Consider the following 19,918-nt stretch of genomic DNA (forward strand, 5'->3'; position numbering starts at 1 on the left):
GTATGTACGGACCGTACCCCCCCCATGCATGTACGGACCATACCCCCACCCCACCAGTGTACGTACGGACCGTACCCCCACCCGTGTATGAATGGACCGTACCCACACCCGCGTATGTATGGAGCGTACCCCCACCCCAACAGTCTATGTATGGACCGTACCCCCACCCGCATATGTATGGAGTGTACCCCCACCCGCGTATGTATGGAGTGTACCCCCACCCCAACAGTGTATGTACGGACCGTACCCACACCCGCGTATGTATGGAACGTACCCCCACCCGCATATGTATGGAGCATACCCCCACCCCAACAGTGTATGTACGGACTGTACCCACACCCGCGTATGTATGGAACGTATCCCCACCCGCGTATGTATGGAGCGTACCCCCATCCCAACAGTGTATGTACGGACCGTACCCACACCCACGTATGTATGGAACGTACCCCCACCCCAACAGTGTATGTATGGAGCGTACATGCCAAGACGCAGGAGGGGTGGGTGCAGAGTCCTCCCAGCAGTGCCCAGACACAGGAGGGGTGGGTGTAGAGTCCTCCCAGCAGTGCCCAGATGCAGGAGGGGTGGGTGTAGAGTCCTCCCAGCAGTGCCCAGACACAGGAGGGGTGGGTGTAGAGTCCTCCCAGCAGTGCCCAGACGCAGGAGGGGTGGGTGTAGAGTCCTCCCAGCAGTGCCCAGACGCAGGAGGGGTGGGTGCAGAGTCCTCTCAGCAGTGCCCAGACACAGGAGGGGTGGGGGCCTATCACTCCAAGCAGTGCCCAGACGCAGGAGGGGTGGGTGTAGAGTCCTCCCAGCAGTGCCCAGACACAGGAGGGGTGGGGGCCTATCACTCCCAGCTGTGCCCAGACACAGGAGGGGTGGGTGTAGAGTCCTCCCAGCAGTGCCCAGATGCAGGAGGGGTGGGTGCAGAGTCCTCCCAGCAGTGCCCAGACGCAGGAGGGGTGGGTGTAGAGTCCTCCCAGCAGTGCCCAGACACAGGAGGGGTGGGGGCCTATCACTCCCAGCAGTGCCCAGACACAGGAGGGGTGGGTGTAGAGTCCTCCCAGCAGTGCCCAGACACAGGAGGGGTGGATGTAGAGTCCTCCCAGCAGTGCCCAGACGCAGGAGGGGTGGGTGCAGAGTCCTCCCAGCAGTGCCCAGACGCAGGAGGGGTGGGTGTAGAGTCCTCCCAGCAGTGCCCAGACGCAGGAGGGTGGGTGCAGAGTCCTCCCAGCAGTGCCCAGACACAGGAGGGGTGGGTGTAGAGTCCTCCCAGCAGTGCCCATGGAACGCAAAGGGTGGAGTACCCACAGATACAATGCCCACAAATGTCAGTCAGGTGCACAAAGACCCTGCAGTACATGTACCACATGTGTGCGAGGCTGGGAGTACACACATGCATAGCGCCTAAAAGAGAACATGTCCACATGAAGTCATGTCAACAGTCTACATACACAAGTACAGTGACCACCAAGGATGCCACGAATGATGCAGGTGGAGACATCGCTCAGCATGCATGTGCAAAGTTGAAGGAGTCCGTCACACTCCCAGCTGATGTAGACACAGCTCAGCACCACATAGTGGAAACACCCTGCAGGGAAGATGTCAGGTTACACAGAGGAAGGAACACACCTTGGGACGATGCTTACATGAACAAAGTAATTTAGCCAACAGCTTATGATGGCACACAGATACCAGGGTCCACCCTATGACCAGCACAAGACTACATTTCCCACACACCCAACACATTATCACCACCCAAAATCATGGAGCAGGTCCACCAACAGCAATACCAGATAAACAGTAGTGTTCCAAGGAAAAAACAAATTGCTTTATTCAGCAGGATGTAATTAATATTCATCATAAATGTCAATATATACAAGGCCCATAGGGCAGTCCATGACTCCAATCCGGATGGGGGACACAGTGGTACGTGTGTCCCCTAGCTTGCCTGCACAGTCAGACTCCTTTGTCTTCCACAGGGGGGGGGGCATCATGTTGGGGGGAAGGACCAGGCACCGCAGGGACAGGAGGGGCAAGGGGAGGTGTTGTGGGTACAGGGACGGACGACTCCAACACAGGGGGTGGGGCAGCGCCAAAGGTGGATTCGAGCACGGCACTGCACACTACTGCCAGGTCGCCCAGCGTCTCCCCTGCACCCGAAGGAACCACAGGCCCCAAGGAGGGGGGGGTTGGAGGGATGGGTCGCAGCACTACTGGAGGGGGATGTGGAGAGGGGGGGACTCAACTCCCCTGCCGGTGTCCTGCCTCCACCGCTTGCGGGGTGGTGCCACACTGGGGCTGATGGACAGACTGGGCAGGACTGACCCTGTGTCCGACTCTTGGCCAGGAGAGCTGAGGGGAGTGGATTTGGAGGGTGGTGGTCGTGAGGAATGTGGACTCCCACTCTGGCTGCGTGTCTTCCGTTTCCCCCCGACCCAGTGGGTGTGCCTACTTCACCCTGTGTGTGCGTGCCAGGAGGTGTGCGCTTTGCCTTCCCTGCTGGTGTGGTGCCTGTGTCTGGTGGGGTGTGTGCATGCTGACGTCTGGGTATACGTGGGACAGGCATGGGAGTGGGAAGTGTGGATGGGGCATGGGTAGGGGGTGGGACGAAGTGCTGCAGGAGACCCACTGCTGCAGTCAGTGTCGAGTCAATAGACCGCAGCAAGTTGCGTTGGTCAGCCTGCGATGCTGAAATGCCCTCCAAGTATGCCTCCATGTTGGTGAGCACTTGGCTGTGGCCATGGAGGACATTAAGCATTGCAGCCTGACCAACCTGCAACTGCCGCAGGATGTCCACAGACTCGGCATTGGCGGCAGCAGTGGAGACAGGGGCAGGGGGTGCGGTGCCTGGCAGGAAGGAGACACGTGGTGACCTAGCACGCCAAGAAGGGACACGAGCAAGTGGGAGGCCGGTGATCGGAATGGAGGGGGCGGGTAGTGATGGAGTGTTGGTGTCAGCTGTGGGACCAGCCTCCGCCCCCTCGGAGTGCTCAGCCTCGGACCCGTCTGCGTCATATTCTGTGGTGGCAGTGGACAGGTCCTCCGGCTCACTCCCCTCGGCCTCAGTTCCACTCGATGTGCCAGCTAAGATGTCACTGCTGGCACTGGTGCCCGGTCCCTCCGCACGGTCCGTGCCGGTGTCTCCATCCGTGTCCCCCGACGATGCTGTGGGCAAGGTGAATAAACAGGAATTAATCAGACACCTGTATACATATGTCACATGAGTCAAATCTACATAGGTTACAGTGCATAGCCTGAAATGAAAGATGAGTAACATCTACAATACAAGGTACATATATAGGCCCTGCAACACACAGTTGGTTCACCCACCATGCCACTGAGAAACTATGGAGAGCATGACACATTTGCAAATTACATGATATGGATTTGGACAGAGGAGCCAGGCTCTGGGGACAATCCAGCACTGCATCTGCACCACACAGCGTTGCCATAACTAGGGATGAGCAGGGACCATCTCCATGAACTTGAGGCACATGCTGCAAAGATAATACTTACAGACATGCCCAACATCAATGGGACACTGCACCTTGAGTGTATGTCCAGACAAACATCACACACTGGCCAGACCGAGCAATGAGATTTCAGGTGTCGACATGTAGGCCTTGCCCGCACCAACCACCCACTACATGAGACAATTTGATGAGACACAGGAAGCACTTGCATCTCTTAGTCTGGGAGAAATACACATGGGCTGCCAGAAACCCATATAGGACCCAAAATACCCCATGTGCGCCTGTACAACGATCTCATTTACAAATGGCCATCATCAGATAATTGTAACAAGACACACAGGCACTGGCCACCGTGAGTATGAACGAGGAAAATTAGGTCAGGCTGTACAGTGGACACTTGTAGAACACGTTACGTAAATATACATGGTGCCAGGGGACAATGGTACAGAGCACATCCCATGCTGTAGACACTGAGAGTGTCCACATATTATGATGACACACATGACACCTAGCAAAATATGCCCCAGGGGACAGTAGTGGCCACAATATTCCATGGTCCTGAATGGTAATGACTGCAACACAGGCCACCATCCCTGCACTCTGCGTATCGCACACTCATGCACATCATGTCACAGGCCACAACATAGGACATGCTTGCTGTAAGGCATTACACTTCAGAGACATACTCCTATGTCTGGACTCAGCATCAGTGCCAATTGACATGGACCCCACAAGTACTGAACTGGACAGGGCACAGGCAAGGTCCCAAAACCTGTTACACACCACCCCCACACATGATGCTGCAAGCATTGGTCACGTGGATAAACTGCCAGCCCAGATGACCTTGTGAAAGAGTGACTACACACAGACCAGGGAACACATGGTAAGGAGGGGAAGGGAGGAAGGACAGCACCGCTATACTGTGGGTGACAGGACCTGCACCGCACATTTAAACACTGGCAGTGTATCCATGCAACTGCGCACTTACAAATGCTGGTGACACACAACAAACTCACATGTACCTACCCCCTTCCTGCTGCTGCTTCTCCCGTAAGCGCCTGTCCATGTCTGGAAAGACCACCGCCAGCACACGCTTGTGGATGTGGGTCAGACGGCGACACCCATGGTTCTTAGGGCCCACAGGTGAGTCCCCCAGCAGGACCCGTGCGATCCTCCGCGTCCAGCACCGGATATCCTGCCAGCGTTTTCTCACCTGGGCCGGGCGCCGCTTGCGACCCTCCGTCCTCCTCACGGCACTGACGGCGTCCCTCCAGATCTGATCCTTGGCAGCGGCGCCTACCTGTGGGGTTGAAAAAGTGAGACTACATCAATACACCTGCCACATGTCACAGAGACACATATTACAACAATTTTGATGGTTTCAACATGGCATAGTATGCAGCAAAAGCATTGCACCTTTGTCATAGGGACATTTTTCTCTGTGTAAGGGCAAATGCACCACGTGCCATTGAAAGTACACAGGTGGCATTAGGGGTACGACACAATAAATGATCCAGACTCACACTGTGCATCAGAAGGTACACCAGGATTATGTGCAGCACCTCAAAGCAGTCACATGCCACAGGCCACTGACGCTACCTCAGCAGAGTACACAGACACACACAGGCACAGGACATTCACCTGCCATTGCCAAATGCAGCTGCAAACCTCACTCTGCACATGTGCCACTAGACTGGGGGGGCTCACAGGTGTGGGGCTGGCTCTGCACGTCAGACACACAGCACTGCTCCCTGCTCGCATCAGATGGGCAGGGTATATCCATCCCTCATGCAGCTTGGGTGCTACAGTCCAAATATGCACCCACCCACATGACAGGGGACTTACACACACACCGATGTCCAGGGTACGAACACATCATGTGGACACTCTCAGCACAGGAATACTGAATAACACATCTGTGGGTACAGTCACCTGTCACACTGGGCTGACCACAGAATCACATGAGGACTGTAGAAGCAACATTCCCAGGAGGATTAGACAGGCAGAATGTGGCATGCACCATGCAGTGATTGTCAATGTCAATGTCAATGTCAAAGATTTTTGTATAGCGCACAAATCACCAGGGGTCGCAAGGCTGATTGTCACAGTAAACACAATGCAAGTGAGGACGGTAGACATGCACCACAGCATGCTCTGGCTGGGAGACATCAGGCATTCCCCTCCCTGGGACCCACTCTACAGTACAATGCATGTGTGTCACACCTGGACACAATGCCAGAAGTCCCAGTCACAAAAAAGGGACACAGTCTGTGCTAGTGGACTCTGCACTCACCTGAAACCCTGGTCGCCCATACAGCATGGGGTACTGTGGGAGGATCTCATCCAGCAATGCCAGATTCTCCTCCAGGGTGAAAGGCTGGGCCCTCTTCACAGACCTTGACATGGTGCCAGGGAATCACGAGCAGCAGCAGTGTTGTAGAATCAAAAGATGTGCAGGCAAGTGCTCTCTCATGGGACCTGGCTGCCTTATATCTGCCTTGCTGGCCTGTTTCATGCACAGGAGTACAGAGTGATTGGTCACTCACATTTGCAGTCTATGTTTCCTCCAATCCCTTTAAACCTAGCACAGTCAGTGGCTTTGCTATCTTTTTTTCTTGAGCATGATGTCAACTCCACAACCACTTTGCAACAAAGTAGATTCTTTCAAACCGACTTTTGCTGGGCACCTGATGAAAAAAATTCAAACTTTAAACTTGGTCTCCATGACAACCAGCATGCATGTAGGGCTTTATACTTGTCCCTCATGTGTCCCCTATGTAATTTGGAGATTCCTACACAGGTACGGTGCGTTCCGGGGCCCTAGGGCACCCCAAATGCATAGCAACGGGCCGTACAGGCGTGTGTACGCTCACTATCACTATGGGTGTGCTCGCGTATGCGTACCCATAGTGATACGGACCGTACACACGCCTGTATGCTCACCATCACTATGGGTGTGCTCGCATATGCGTACCCATAGTGATACGGACCGTACACACGCCTGTACGCTCACTATCACTATGGGTGTGCTCGCGTATGCGTACCCATAGTGATACGGACCGTACACACGCCTGTACGCTCACTATCACTATGGGTGTGCTCGCGTATGCGTACCCATAGTGATACGGACCGTACACACGCCTGTACGCTCACTATCACTATGGGTGTGCTCGCGTATGCGTACCCATAGTGATACGGACCGTACACACGCGTGTACGCTCACTATCACTATGGGTAGGCCTACGGCAGCACTCCCATAGTGATAGGGAACATACACACGCCCTCAGAGCGAATGTACGGTGCCTTACACACATAACAGTGGTGACAGGCAGCACACAGAATGGAATAGAGCTGACATACTTGTCCATGGATGGACATCAAGGCATTGTCTGGGCAGTACTACATGTGTGGGGCACAGGTGTGAAAGGTTGTGATGTGGCACATTACTCCTGAGTTGTGAAGGCAATAGATGTATGATGAGATGTGTACAGATGTTATGTGTGATGGTGCACTATGTGCCAGACATGCCCTTCACTCCTTTGACATGTGTGCATGTCGTACAGCACACTTGAGATGAGCGTCACTGGCATGGCACAGTCAACAACACACGCAAGCGTCCCCTGATGCCCGCTACAGGGGTTACCACACCTGACATGTGACTACCCACGTTGCACGATGTGACTATGTCATGTATGTGTGGTGTGTTCCCATTAGCTTGATGTTGGTGTTCCCTCAAATGCATCTGCAGTTGCTGCAACCAACATGTGTCTGTGTGTAGATGGCCATGGCACACTGTTACGCACACCATGCCACATGTGGTATCGAATGTAAGGTGTGTATGTATGCATGGGATACGGAGTAGCGTAACAAGGACCTGTCTGCATCCTCTCAATGTATGTGTGGTCAGTCATGACATGTACACCTTCATGGCAAGGTGTGTGGGCTGTCCTAGTGTAATGTCATGTGACCTGTGGCCTAGTGTTCTGCTACCTGTCTCTGCAATCAACATCCTACTTCTGCTGATATGTTGATGTATGTCACTCCTGTATTGCGTCTGGCTGTTCACTTACACTGGGACACAGCTAGTCCCATGCCATGGGATGTGGAGGTTCACAATCTCCGTGTGTAGCTGGGTCTTGGTAGGAGTGTCACCTGGCAGCCATACGTGTCCAGGGCATGTAGCACATACCTGACTCCGTATGTAGCATATGTGTATTGACAGATTAACATGTGCTCAGTACATATAAATTGTTGTTGTAGTGCACTCACTCTTCCTTGTCACTTCCAAATTACTGCAGAGCGCCGCCTCTTCCCCGACCAATTCCGGACTTGGCTGACATGCGGGAGAATGACTGTATACGCTGCTACCGCTTCCCCCAACCGTTGATTGAGGAGTTGGCGGCAAGGCTGGCACCACACCTGCAACCGCTGCACAGGTATCCTACGGCACTGACACCCAAGCTGAAGGTAATGGCAGCCCTACATTTTCTTGCCACGGGTACCTTTCAATATACCATAGCTCATGTTGGTGGCAGGTCCCAGAGCATGTTCAGCCGTGTGCTGCATGATTTTTTAGAGGCCATGTTGCTTCACCTGGATGAGTTCATCCATTTCCCAACTCCTGAACAGTTGACAGGTGTCAAGCGTGGATTCTATGCCCTGGGAGGGATGCCCCATGTCATTGGGTCCATAGATGGGACACATGTGGCTTTGGTACCACCACAGGCACAGGAGGTGGCGTACAGGAATCGCAAGCACTACCACTCCGTCAAAGCCCTTGTGGTGTGTCTGTCCAACATGGTGATTTCACATGTCTGTGCTCGTTTTCCAGGATCAGCACACGATGCCTACATCATGAGGTGTAGCAGGGTGCCTGAAATGATGACGCAGCTGCGCAACGAACGAGCATGTGTAGTTGGTGGGTACACTCTGTCTGTCCTGTATTTTGCGTAGACTTCCAGCCCGACTGCTTCTCCTGTCCTACTTATGTCCATGTGGTTTCCATGTAGGGGACGCTGGCTATCCCAACATGCCATGGCTAATCCCACCTCTCCGCTACCCCAGCACGCCGGCCCAGCTCCGCTACAACACCGCCCATGGCCGGACAAGGCGAGTGATAGAGAGGACATTTGGCCTCCTGAAGAGCTGATTCAGGTGCCTATACAAGACCGGCGGCGCCCTCCCATATGCCCCGGCGAAGGTCTGCAAAATCTTCATGGTCTGCTGCATGCTGCACAACATGGCAGTTGAGAAAGCTGTGCCACTCATCCTGGATCAAGATGATCAGGACCATCCACCCGTGGAGGACGAAGGGCTTGGCAATGGGACTAGTGATGTGGAGGATGTGGTTCCGCAAGAGGACATCCGGAGTCGGCTCATACGCGACTTCTTTGCTTAGTGGTGAGTACCAGTGTCTGAGTGTGCACGCATTGGTCCTTGTGTGGCATGTGTTGCAATGTGTGTGTCCATCTGCATGTATGCCACGTGAGTCAGAGGTGTGTGTGGATGTGTCACTCGAGTGATGGTGCCAGTGATGAGTGTATTTCAACAGTCATAATTGTGACCTAGCATGTTGTCATCCTTATATGTGTCGAGTACATGCACATGCAAGTGGATGTGCTTTTTGTGGCTGACTTCTTGTGTGTCGCTCATCCCCAGGTACTTGCGCATGCCGTCTGCTGGTTGCATTGTTGTGGCACTGCTATTCCTCATGCATCCAACGTTGGCCAGGCCACCATTCTCTGCATCCACCTGACTCAAGCTTGCAGGACATGGTTCTGCCACCTGTCTACACATACCTGGGTGCCCCCCAGGACACTCCACATGATCCCTGACCTCTGCGCAATGTCTGTTGCTGTACTCAATATGTCTGTCGGCACGGTTGTGCGGCCACCCCCTCAGCTGGTTGGGCCCATCACGGGTGTGTATGGTGCTCCATGTCTGTCTTGCCTAATACATTGTGACCCATGTGTGTCCTGTGCCAGACTCACGCCCCAGGGTATGGATGGTTGAAGTCATATGAGAACTCAGGCATGGTTAGACTTTACAGGACACATGTAAGATAATAATGCAAAATGTAGGCATCATCTCTTGATCGTGTAAGTTTTTATTTGTGTTGGGGTACGTGTTGGGGGGGTATGACAAGAGGGGCTTTCCGATTGTGTGGAATCCAAAATTCACTGGGGGAGTTGGTATCCTTGCCATTGGAAATCATCAGAGTCCATGCCACAGTCTTTGTCAACATTGGTCAGACAGTGACCAGCAAGTCCATGTGGCAGAGAATGTCATTTGCTGATGTGCTGCTGTTGGGCAAGTGGGCCAGGTGCCAGGCCAGGTGTCCTGGGAGATGGTGCTGTAGCGCCGACCCTCACGGTCTTTTCCGTGGACGACCCGCCCTCCTACGGGAACCCTCAGAAGCAGGCCGTGATAATGTTTGGGATGCTCCGTCGGATGTATCCTCCTCCTCCTGATCCCTCCCTGTGGGTGGTGATGTTCTTCGCCTGGTGGCACAGGGAGGGTTGCCCATGTTGTCGGCTATCCGACGGAGTGAACGGTTAATTCCCGTGAGCACCGTCACGAGCTCAGCCTGTCTGTCCTCCATCCGTCCTTGGTGTCGCTGTTGACAGGCATGTTGCTCCGCATGTTGCTGGGCCTGCTGGGTCTTGATCTCCTCGAGGGTCCCCTTCATCTCGTTGAGGGTGGACACAATCTGGCTCATGCCCGTGGTGTCCTGCCGGTATGTGTCCAGCATGTTTCTTACATGGGAATATACCGGCTCCGCAGCCAACTGGTCAGGCTTGCGCCTCCGCCGTCCTCCACTCCCACCACCCCTGCCCACTTGCACCTGGCCTGCCCTTGTGGGCACATCGGGTCTCCAGGACCCCTGAGGGGTGGCATTTGCGTTGTCGCCTGCCTCCTCCTGGGTGCCCGGTACACCGTGTTCCTCCTGGTCAGCCTGGCTGCATTGTGGTGGTGGGGCAGGGATCCTGGGTGTCTCCTGGGATGTGGCAGGAGTGGGGGTGGTGGTTGGCCCAGTTGTACCTGACGCAGGTGCTGCAGGTGGTTGGACACCAGAGGGGCCAGGTTGGTCGGGGTCGTCCACAGAGTGGTGAGAGTTGTCGCTGCCGGTGGGATCGTCATCCCGCAGAGCCAGGTCCTGTGAGTCGTTGACTTGTGTGTGAGAGAGACAATGTTATTTTTGTTCCATGCAACATCCATGTTTCATTCGTTTCAAAGTTGGCACATTTCCTCTGGGTATTTGGATATGTCTTGCATTCCACTCACAGTGCACTTGTGCATGGGTATGTCCCTTGGCCACAGCTTTTGAGACTTTACCTATGTGTGACACAGTCTTACTTGCTGCATCAATTGTGACTGCAGTCAGCAGTGGAGTGAGCAGGTGTGGCGAGCCATGCATTGGCGCCTTCCGTGTTGCACTGTACGTGGGCACATGGAGTTGTTCCACACACTTATATAATGCAGGTAGCTGGCGTTGTGCTCGTGCACAGGTTGAGACATGGCCCAGTGTTTTGCCATGGAGAAGAGAGGGGGATTCAGGCACTGGCCACCCTTGTCTACATGCACGCAGTCCGCCTGCTGACGAGCAGACATTCCCACACCACCCAAGGCTGAATTGGTCTCCCTGTGTCTCCCTTTCTCACTCCCTCTCTGTCCCCCTCTCCCTCCCTCCCTGTGTCAGCCTCCTCCCTCTGTCCGTCTCCCTGTGTCTCCCTCCCTCTCTCTCCCCCTCTCCCTCCCTCTGTGTGTCACCCTCTGTCACCTCAGCCCAGCTTCCTAGGCACACACTTTTTGCAGATCTTTGAATGGCCCTTGGCTTGTTCATGTGAGTTTGTTTCTGATCTCCAGGCACCCATTGGGTGTAGTGTCTGTGTCTGCGCTGCTGCTGTGGTGGTGTGTGCTGCCACTCTTTCACAGTGTTGGCTGTTCATTGGCTGCTGTCATGTGCAAAAAGTGCCTTCACCCCCATGTCTACATGCAAGGCGTCCGCCATTTGCAGGCAAGTCTTTCCTGTGTGGGGACACACTGTTTGTCTGGCTGTGACCTAGGCCATATGGGCTGAGGGCATTGTTGTCTGCTTCTGAGTTGCACTATGTGATTTTTGAGGCCCACACTCCCGCCATCCGGGTTACCGTTTCTTGTGTTGGTGTTTTCTGTGGCCTGTGACTTGGCATTGTATAGCTGGGTGCATGGGGCATGGTGGCGCTAGTGGCATGTGCGTGTTTATGGAGTGTGGTTGAGTCATGCGATAGCTTTGGGGTGGTTGCGTGCATGATTGTGAGTTTGGTTGTGGATGACGTTCCCCCCATGTGAGGTGAGTTGTTTGTGTACTCACCAGGCTCTCGGAGTCCTTCTACTCCCTCCACTGCCACCACCGGCAGTATGGCCATCACCTTTTCCTCCCAGGGATGGTATTGTACGCGTCTGCGGGCCGGCCCTCCTCCAGTGATGTTGGCCTGGTTGTGGTCGTCGGTCATTTTGCGGCGGACCGTCCTCCGCAGATCGTACCACCTGGCTTGGCATTCATGCCTGGTCCTTCTGGTGGATGCAACAGCATTCACAGCATCGACAATCGTCTGCCACATGGCTGTTGTTTCGGAAATGCTGGTCTGTCTGACCAATGTTCCAAAGAGGTGTGGCTCGACTCTGAGGATTTCGTCGACAAGGACCTCCAACTCTTGGCTAGTGAACTTTGGATTCTTGTTAGTGGGCATGGTGAGGGGTGTGGGTGTAGATGGTTGTGGGGGGTGTGGATGGTTGTGGGGGGTGTGGGTGTGGATGGTTGTGGGTGTGTGTGTGAATGTGATGAGGGGGTGTTTGTGAAGGTGGTTGTGTCAAGGTGTGCAGGTGTAAGGTGTAGTGGAGGTTGTAGTATGGTGCAGTTGTTTCTCTGTGTGGTCTGGCAGCAGTGGGTCTGTTGCAAAGGATCATGGTTTGTGTGTGTTGGGCCTTTTTATTGGTCCATTGGTGGGTGTGGCTGTGTTTGAACTTTGGGTGGGTGTGTTATAAGGAGTGGTTGTGTTTTGGGCCTCAGTTTGGGAGTTTGGCAGTTGCAGGTCAGTGAATAGGTTGTATTTGTGCTTGTTGGACATGTTTTGTGGCTTTGTGCGATTCGAATGGAGTCTTCTTGTGTTGTTTTGCTTTGTCCTGGTTGTGTACGTGTGTTTTTAGCGTCTGTACGGTGCGTACATCGGCCATTTTGTTGTACAGTGCTGTCCTTGTCTCTGGCTTGGTACGACTCGTACATGCGCGATGTTGGGTGAGGGTGCTGGTGTTGGGGCCTGGGGTGCGCTCCGTACTTAGACTGGTGAGGTGTGTGTTCGCTCCGTACATACACGGGTGGGGGTACGGTCCGTACATACACTGTTGGGGTGGGGGTACGCTCCATACATATGCGGGTGAGGGTACGGTCCGTACATACACTGTTGGGGTGGGGGTACGCTCCATACATACGCGGGTGAGGGTACGGTCCGTACATACACTGATGGGGTGGGGGTACGCTCCATACATACGCGGGTGGGGGTATGGTCCTTACATACACTGTTGGGGTGGGGGTACGCTCCATACATACGTGGGTGGGGGTACGGTCTGTACATACAATGTTGGGGTGGGGGTATGCTCCATACATACGTGGGTGAGGGTACGGTCCGTACATACACTGTTGGGGTGGGGGTACGCTCCATACATACGCGGGTGGGGGTATGGTTATGACTGCATACCCCCTGTAGTTAGTCTGCAACAGGGCAGGAGAGGCAAAAAACCTATAGAAAGCCTGTACACTTTACCAGGTATAAAGATTAGACCCAAGACACTAACTCTTCAGTACATATCTGGGCCTGTGGAAGACTCAGCCGGGAAGAAGGACTGCTGTACTGCTGAAGGACTTCCCCTCTGTTGGACTGCTGCCTGCTTCACTCTTGCCTGGGTGGGAAGGACTAAACCTGCCACCTGAATCCAGGACCACCAGAGTGACTCCAAGGGCTAATGCCTTATAACCAGCACCTGGACTTTGCAACTGTGAGTCCCACTCTGCCAAGTGGTGCCGCCCCCATTCTGGACCCTTGGAAGTGGGCCTGAAGGTGATCTGCCAACCCATCTGTGGATTCAGCAGAACCGACCCATCACCTTTGCTGCATGGCGCAATACCGAGCAGAACTGATGCATCTCATCTGCTGTAGAGGATCCTTCAAGCACAAGGAATGTGCGTCAACCTCATAGCTCGCATCAGAACAGTCTCTGCCTATTGCAGCTCTGATACAGGCTCTCTCATCGCAAACTTCTTGTCCACAGACTCCTCGATGCTGGAGTTCTCATCACATGCGTCCCTCTTCAACGGCCTCCTCAACATCGACGCAGGACCTTGCATCACATCCTCGCAACTCTTTGGAACTGACACAGTTGAGTGATGCATCCTTGAGCCGGGACCTTGCAACGCTCCGCAACCCAGATTTATGATAATCTATCGCTGCGGGCCTAAGTGGGTCCCTGTAGTCGACCCGTACTCTATCAGGGTTGATCTGAAATTGTGACTTTGTCCCTTTCCGGCACGACGACATATCCACAGTTGCTGCTGAGTGCTTGTTGGCACTATTTTCACCTACATTTTAAAATTGCATTCCTCCTGTTCTAATAATCAGATTTTTGTCATTTTGGACTTAATAATAATAATAATAAAACATTTTTTGAGCGCATGGCTGCACAGTTGTGTATCCCCGCGCTGATTGCTGAAAAATCTCATCCGCGACAACCGGACGGAAAAGGGCCAGAGTTATTGAGGGAAGAGGTGTGTTTTCAAGTTCGCTCTGAAAAGGGTTTCAGAGGGTTCCATTCTTAAATGAGTCGGAAGGGCGTTCCAGAGTTTCACTCCTAGAAAACTGAAGGAGCGGCCCCCGATTTTAGCTTTATGAACGCGGGGTAGTTTGAGAAGGGACATTCCTGAAGACCTCAGATGACGAGTAGGGCGATGGATGGTCATGAGGCTTCTAAGGTATGAGGGGCCCTTGTTGTGGGCTATCCTGTGAATATAGCAGAGGCTCTTGAATTTAATTCTTTCCCTTACGGGGAGCCAGTGCAATTTGGACAGTGCAGTCTTGGCCGAGATTCTTTTCGGAAGGCCTAGTACCACCCGGGCGGCTGCATTTTGTACACATTGCAGCTGGTGAAGAAGTTTTTGGTTAATGCCCAGAAGAAGGGCATTCCCATAATCCAGGTGCGGTGTGATAAGAGCATGTACAATGGTTTTCCTGGCTGTGATGGGTATAAGGTCAATGATTTTTCTAAGGATTCTTAGTGTTCCGATGCATTTGCCAATGATCTTGTGGACTTGGGATTTACCTGAAAAATCCGAGTCGATCATGATCCCGAGGTTCTTGACTTTCTCAACCGGTTGAGGACAGTCGCCAAGCGATGTAGGCCACCATGCTTGAGACCAAAGGGAGGTGTTGTTCCCAATCACAAGCACCTCAGTTTTGTCACCATTTAGCCGGAGACAATTACTGTCCATCCACCTAGCGACCGCAGTCATGCACTCCGAGAAGTTTGCGGCATGCTTGTCAGTATCCGGAGTAAGCTTGAACATGAGCTGCGTATCATCGGCGTAGCTAACAATGCCCACGCCGAGGTTCTCTATGATTTGAGCCAGGGGTTCCATATAGATGTTAAACAAGGTAGGGCTCAAGCTAGAGCCCTGTGGAACCCCATAACTCACGGACCGCGAGGATGATTTAAAAGGCGGGCAGTGAAGCTGGAAAGTTCTGTTGGAGAGAAAGGATTTAATCCACTCCAGTGCACCGTCTTTCACTCCAATGTCAGAGAGTCGGGACAAGAGCGTGGCATGTAGCACCGTATCAAAAGCGGCGCTTAAGTCCAACATGACCAGCGCTGCAGTTTCACCCTCGTCCACCATCTTGCGGATAAATTCCGTGGAATACAAGACAGCAGTTTCCGTGGAGTATTTGGGTCTAAAGCCGGATTGGGTGGGATGGAGGATGTTTTCTTGCTCTAAATACGCCATGAGTTGGGAGTTCACTATTTTTTCTATTATTTTGGCGCAAAGAGGCAATAGAGATATTGGTCTGAGGTTTTGAAAGTGAGTAATAGGAATGTTCGGTTTTTTTTTCAGGGGGATGACTTGGGCGTTTTTCCAAGCCTCAGGGACGAGACATTCTTTGAAGGATAGGGTGACGAGATGGCAAATTTGATCCATGAGAGTACTGTCCATGATGTCTTTGCATTTGTCTAATGGACACACATCGTTTGGGGAGCCTGAGTGGATACTGTTGATTATGCTAGACAGTTTTGCTTTGTCCGGAGTGAAGAAATGAGTAAGAGTGGATTTATGAGGGCAGGGAGGTATCGTACCCAGAGTAGGGGGCGCGGAAAAAGTAGTGTGGATTTTGTCTACTTTGTTGACAAAGAAATCAGCAATTTCTTCACATAACTCATCAGAGTATGTGTCTTGCGTATCCAGGCTCGCTGTGTCTGTTAGTTGTTTATAAATCTGAAACAGTTCTTTAGAGGGATTTATAGACTGTTCAATTCTATTTTGGTAAAAGAGACTTTTTTCCTTTCTTATAAGTCTCTGATAGGCTTTTAATTCACGTTTGTAATTTTCCTTCAGTTCCGTGGAGTAGTTCTTTCTCCAATTTCTTTCAATCCCTTTGCACCGGGCTTTAGCTGCCTTTAATTTTTCTGAAACCCACGGTTCAGATTTTGTTCGCCTGGCTGGGGGTTTGCAAGTCCAGGGGGCGATTTTATCAAGTGCCTTACCCAACCAGAGTTCGTAAGAATTCCAGGTGTCTTGAAGGGATAGACCTTGGGGGGGGGGGGGTGAATTTTTAATTCGTCAGCGAGGCGTTCTGGGGTGTAGTTTTTCCAATTTCGACGTTTGGCACATACAGGTTTGTGGGCATTATCCTTAATCCTGGTCTTGGGTATATTGAACGTAATCATGTGGTGGTCTGACCATATTATAGGGACCGGAGGTTGTATATTAATGCCTTCCCAAGTCGTGAAAATGGGATCGAGGAGGTGGCCCTGTTTATGTGTAGGTGAGGTGGAAAGCAAAGTGATCCCCAGAGCGTGCAAAGCTGTCTTAAGGAGTTGAGCTTCCTTGGCAAGTAGATCTTCAAAATGAAGATTCAGGTCGCCTAGTATCATGAAGTTGTTGTATTTGATAGCTAGTTGCGTCGCAGTATCAATTAGTTGGTTACAGAAAGGAGTAGCATTGCCAGGGGGCCGGTAAATGAGAAGCCCAGTTATGGACATGTTAGGGGACACTTTAATGGTGAAAAAGCCGCATTCGCTATTAGTGATGACTTTGTGAGTGAGGGTGCACTCCAGTTCTTTTTTGAAGATCATTGCAAGGCCACCACCGCGCTGTATCGGCCTGTCAATTCTCAGTAGGCTGTAGCTAAGAGGAACAGCCTCGAGTATGTCTGGAGATGAAGATTCTTCTAGCCAGGTTTCTGTTAGAAACAATATATCGAAGTCATTGTGAAGAAGAAGGTCACGAAGTTCCAGTTTGTGTTTAACCATTGATCTGCAATTAAGTAGCATCAGGTTAAGACAGGTTACAGGGTTATTAAAGATGGAGGCATCATCAAGGCGAAAGTAGCATGTGTTGCATTGAGATGATAATACGTTAGGGTCTATGGAGTGATGACATGATAAGGTGGGGGTCTTACCTATTTCGAATATCGCCTCGCGAGTGTAGCGGATTGACTTAGGAAGGAGCGCTCTCTCGGATGTCTGCGTGTTGCCCCTGTGGCCTGAGTCTCTTGTCCCGCGTCCCGTCTGGTCGCGGACGGGCGCAGACGGGCAGGACTCTGGCTTGACTCCGGCGCGCGATCGGCGTGCCCGCAATGCGCGTCCGCTGCGCGGAGCCATGGACGTAAGGTTTTAAGCGCTCGAAGCGCGACGTGCAGCGCGAGCCCTCACCAAGATGGCCGCTGCCTGACTTCCTACCTCTCTGTGGTCCCACCTGGAGCCGGTCTAACAGTCGACCGCTTCCCAGGACAGGCAAGAGTACGAATAGACTAAAATAACGTTGTCCCAGCAATGTAAGGGGAGCGGCGCTCAAGTAGCTTGAGTATAGGAAAAGATTTCAACTTTAAAAACAGTTTGAGGGGGGAGCGGACACAAGGGAGGAAAATAAAATACAGCACACTATATAAAAAAATCAACCTCCCGGCTCAAGCCTCAGGAGGAGAATAACAGCAATGACTTGTTTTATTTATTAAAAATTGCTCTATTTTTCTAACCTGGTGGGAGATCCTTTTTGAGATGTATTTTCTCTGTGTTACAATTTGTAGTATTGCACAAATCCTTTACACATTGCCTCTGAGTTAAGCCTGACTGCTCGGTGCCAAACTACCCAAGGGTTAAGCACAGGTTCATTTAGGGTTTGCTTGTAACTTCAATCTGACATGGATTGTGGTCGTTGCTTGAGTAGCGTTTCACCCCACTCAACCAATAGTGCAATTTCATACAAATGTAATAAGGTAACTGTAGTATCTTGTGTGATTTCACTGTGCATATTAATAATATTTTATATTTTATGTTTCGCTGTAATGGTTGTAGTATTCTAGAATGTGTGATCACCTAGCAACTGCGTGATTCAACCTTCTCTTGTTGGAGCTGTTGGTAGAATAGGTCATTCTGACTCTACTGTGCATGTAGCCAATAGATAACCAGCTTAAAACTGTTCCTGTGTACCTGTTAACTACAAAATGTTGGTGACGATCTTTGGCTACATGGATGAACCTATTCAAATTCTAAGCTGATGTGAAGATCTGCTTCTACTTTAAATTCGGTGAGCCATTCTTGCTGGATTCCTAATCTATGCTGGATTACTGCACTTCGAGGTATTATCAAGTTTATTTTGTGCTGCTTTACGCATTTGGGACACTATAAGCGTTTTGTTAAACAATCGCTCTAAATATTGCTACTGACTAAAGGTGTATACCTTTGATTTCATTTTGCTGTTAATTGGTCCCGCGCAGCCCCCTCACGCACACAATGCCTCACACCAACCTTCCATCCAGCTCCTCGCATTCAGCGTTCTTATTGCCACAGACGTATTTGTTCAGAGCTGCAGCTTTTCCACACCACGTCACGTCACGCTGGGACATCGCGGCCATTTTGAAAGGTTGGAAAGCCTTTCTGCCTGTCTTTACGTTTTCCAAGCCACATCACGTCACTCTGCACGTCAACTTTGCGGCCATTTTGAAAGGTTGGGAAGCCTTTCTGTGGCTTTTCTATTTAAACAATTGGTTTTCACACATTTTGAACAGTGCATCATTTGCTTCAACCAGTCTTCAATTGTGTGTGTTTACCGGAGTATTTACGGTGATGCGCACACCAGTTCACATTATTTTCAATATTCGAGCAATTCCTAACAGCATTCTCATTTCACTGCAACGGTTTTTCTATTGCGTGTCTATGGATATTTACGGTGATACACACACTTCGCTGTTTTGTTTCAAGTTTATTCAAGTTCCCACATCACTTGAAACGTTTCTACAGTTGTATATTTACGGTGATACACACACCTTTCCACAATATTATCAATATTAAAGTGACTCTCTTCAGCGTGTTCTTTTGCTGCAACACTCTGTCTACAGTGTGTCTTTCAAAATTTACGGTGATGCACACACCTCCTTATGTCACTTATAGTATTGCTTCATTATAGCTTAGTACCATTCTTTTAACAGCATTTTCTATTCCCTGCAACGTTTTACATGCGTATGTCTATGGTTATTTACATTTCATCGCTGGTAAGTTCCATAAAGTTCTACACTTTACAGTCCATAGTGTTCATTCATTGTGCATCCACAGTGATACACACACCAATCTAGAAAGTTCTTTTTTTGTTCTTCTGTATGTTTGTTATTATCTATTTCACAGTAGTTTTAGTTTTTACAATCACAGATCAACAATTCTGCACACCTCTGTTTAAACTTACTCACCTTAATAAGAATGTGTACAATGCAATCTGTCAATCCACCACCTCCTTTTCTGGATTCTCATTGTGGACATTGATGTTGGTTATCACACGCTTAAATTGTTGGTAGATTCAGGGGCAAAGATCACGATGATTATGCAGAAATTGTTTGAAGAGACATGGAAAGGTTCTCAACTTCTTTCTCCACTGGATTGCTCCCCTGTCTCATATAAAAGGCAGAAAATTGAATTAATGTTTTTTTTTTAAGACAAGATGACTTTTAAAGGCAGGGGAATTAGAGGAAAAGTATATGTTGCTGAATAGGGACTCAACATATTGGGATGGTTTCACCAAGGCCTGTTCGGCATGATACTTAAACCAGGAGCTAAAAAACAGATGTTAGTCGTTGGTAATGAAGATGAAGGTCATATTTGAGAAGCAAATATCCTGAAGTTTTTTGTAACAATATGGGCAGGATCAAAGG

General features: G+C 51.1%; 1 protein-coding gene across 1 annotated transcript; it reads right to left on the minus strand.

Annotated features, from left to right (window-relative positions):
* Positions 1–1,987: 1,987 nt before the first annotated feature.
* Positions 1,988–18,634, minus strand: LOC146839243 (uncharacterized). The gene is made up of 3 exons (XM_085600201.1): positions 18,525–18,634; positions 4,500–4,773; positions 1,988–3,165 (listed from the first exon to the last, which is right to left on the minus strand). Exons 1-3 carry the CDS (start codon positions 18,543–18,545, stop codon positions 1,991–1,993), a joined length of 1,470 nt encoding a protein of 489 aa, XP_085456327.1. The 5' UTR covers positions 18,546–18,634; the 3' UTR covers positions 1,988–1,990.
* Between the last annotated feature and the right edge of the window lie 1,284 nt (positions 18,635–19,918).

This window comes from Triturus cristatus, chromosome 4_2, assembly GCF_964204655.1.
Source record: "Triturus cristatus chromosome 4_2, aTriCri1.1, whole genome shotgun sequence".
NCBI classification, from domain to species: Eukaryota; Metazoa; Chordata; class Amphibia; order Caudata; family Salamandridae; genus Triturus; species Triturus cristatus.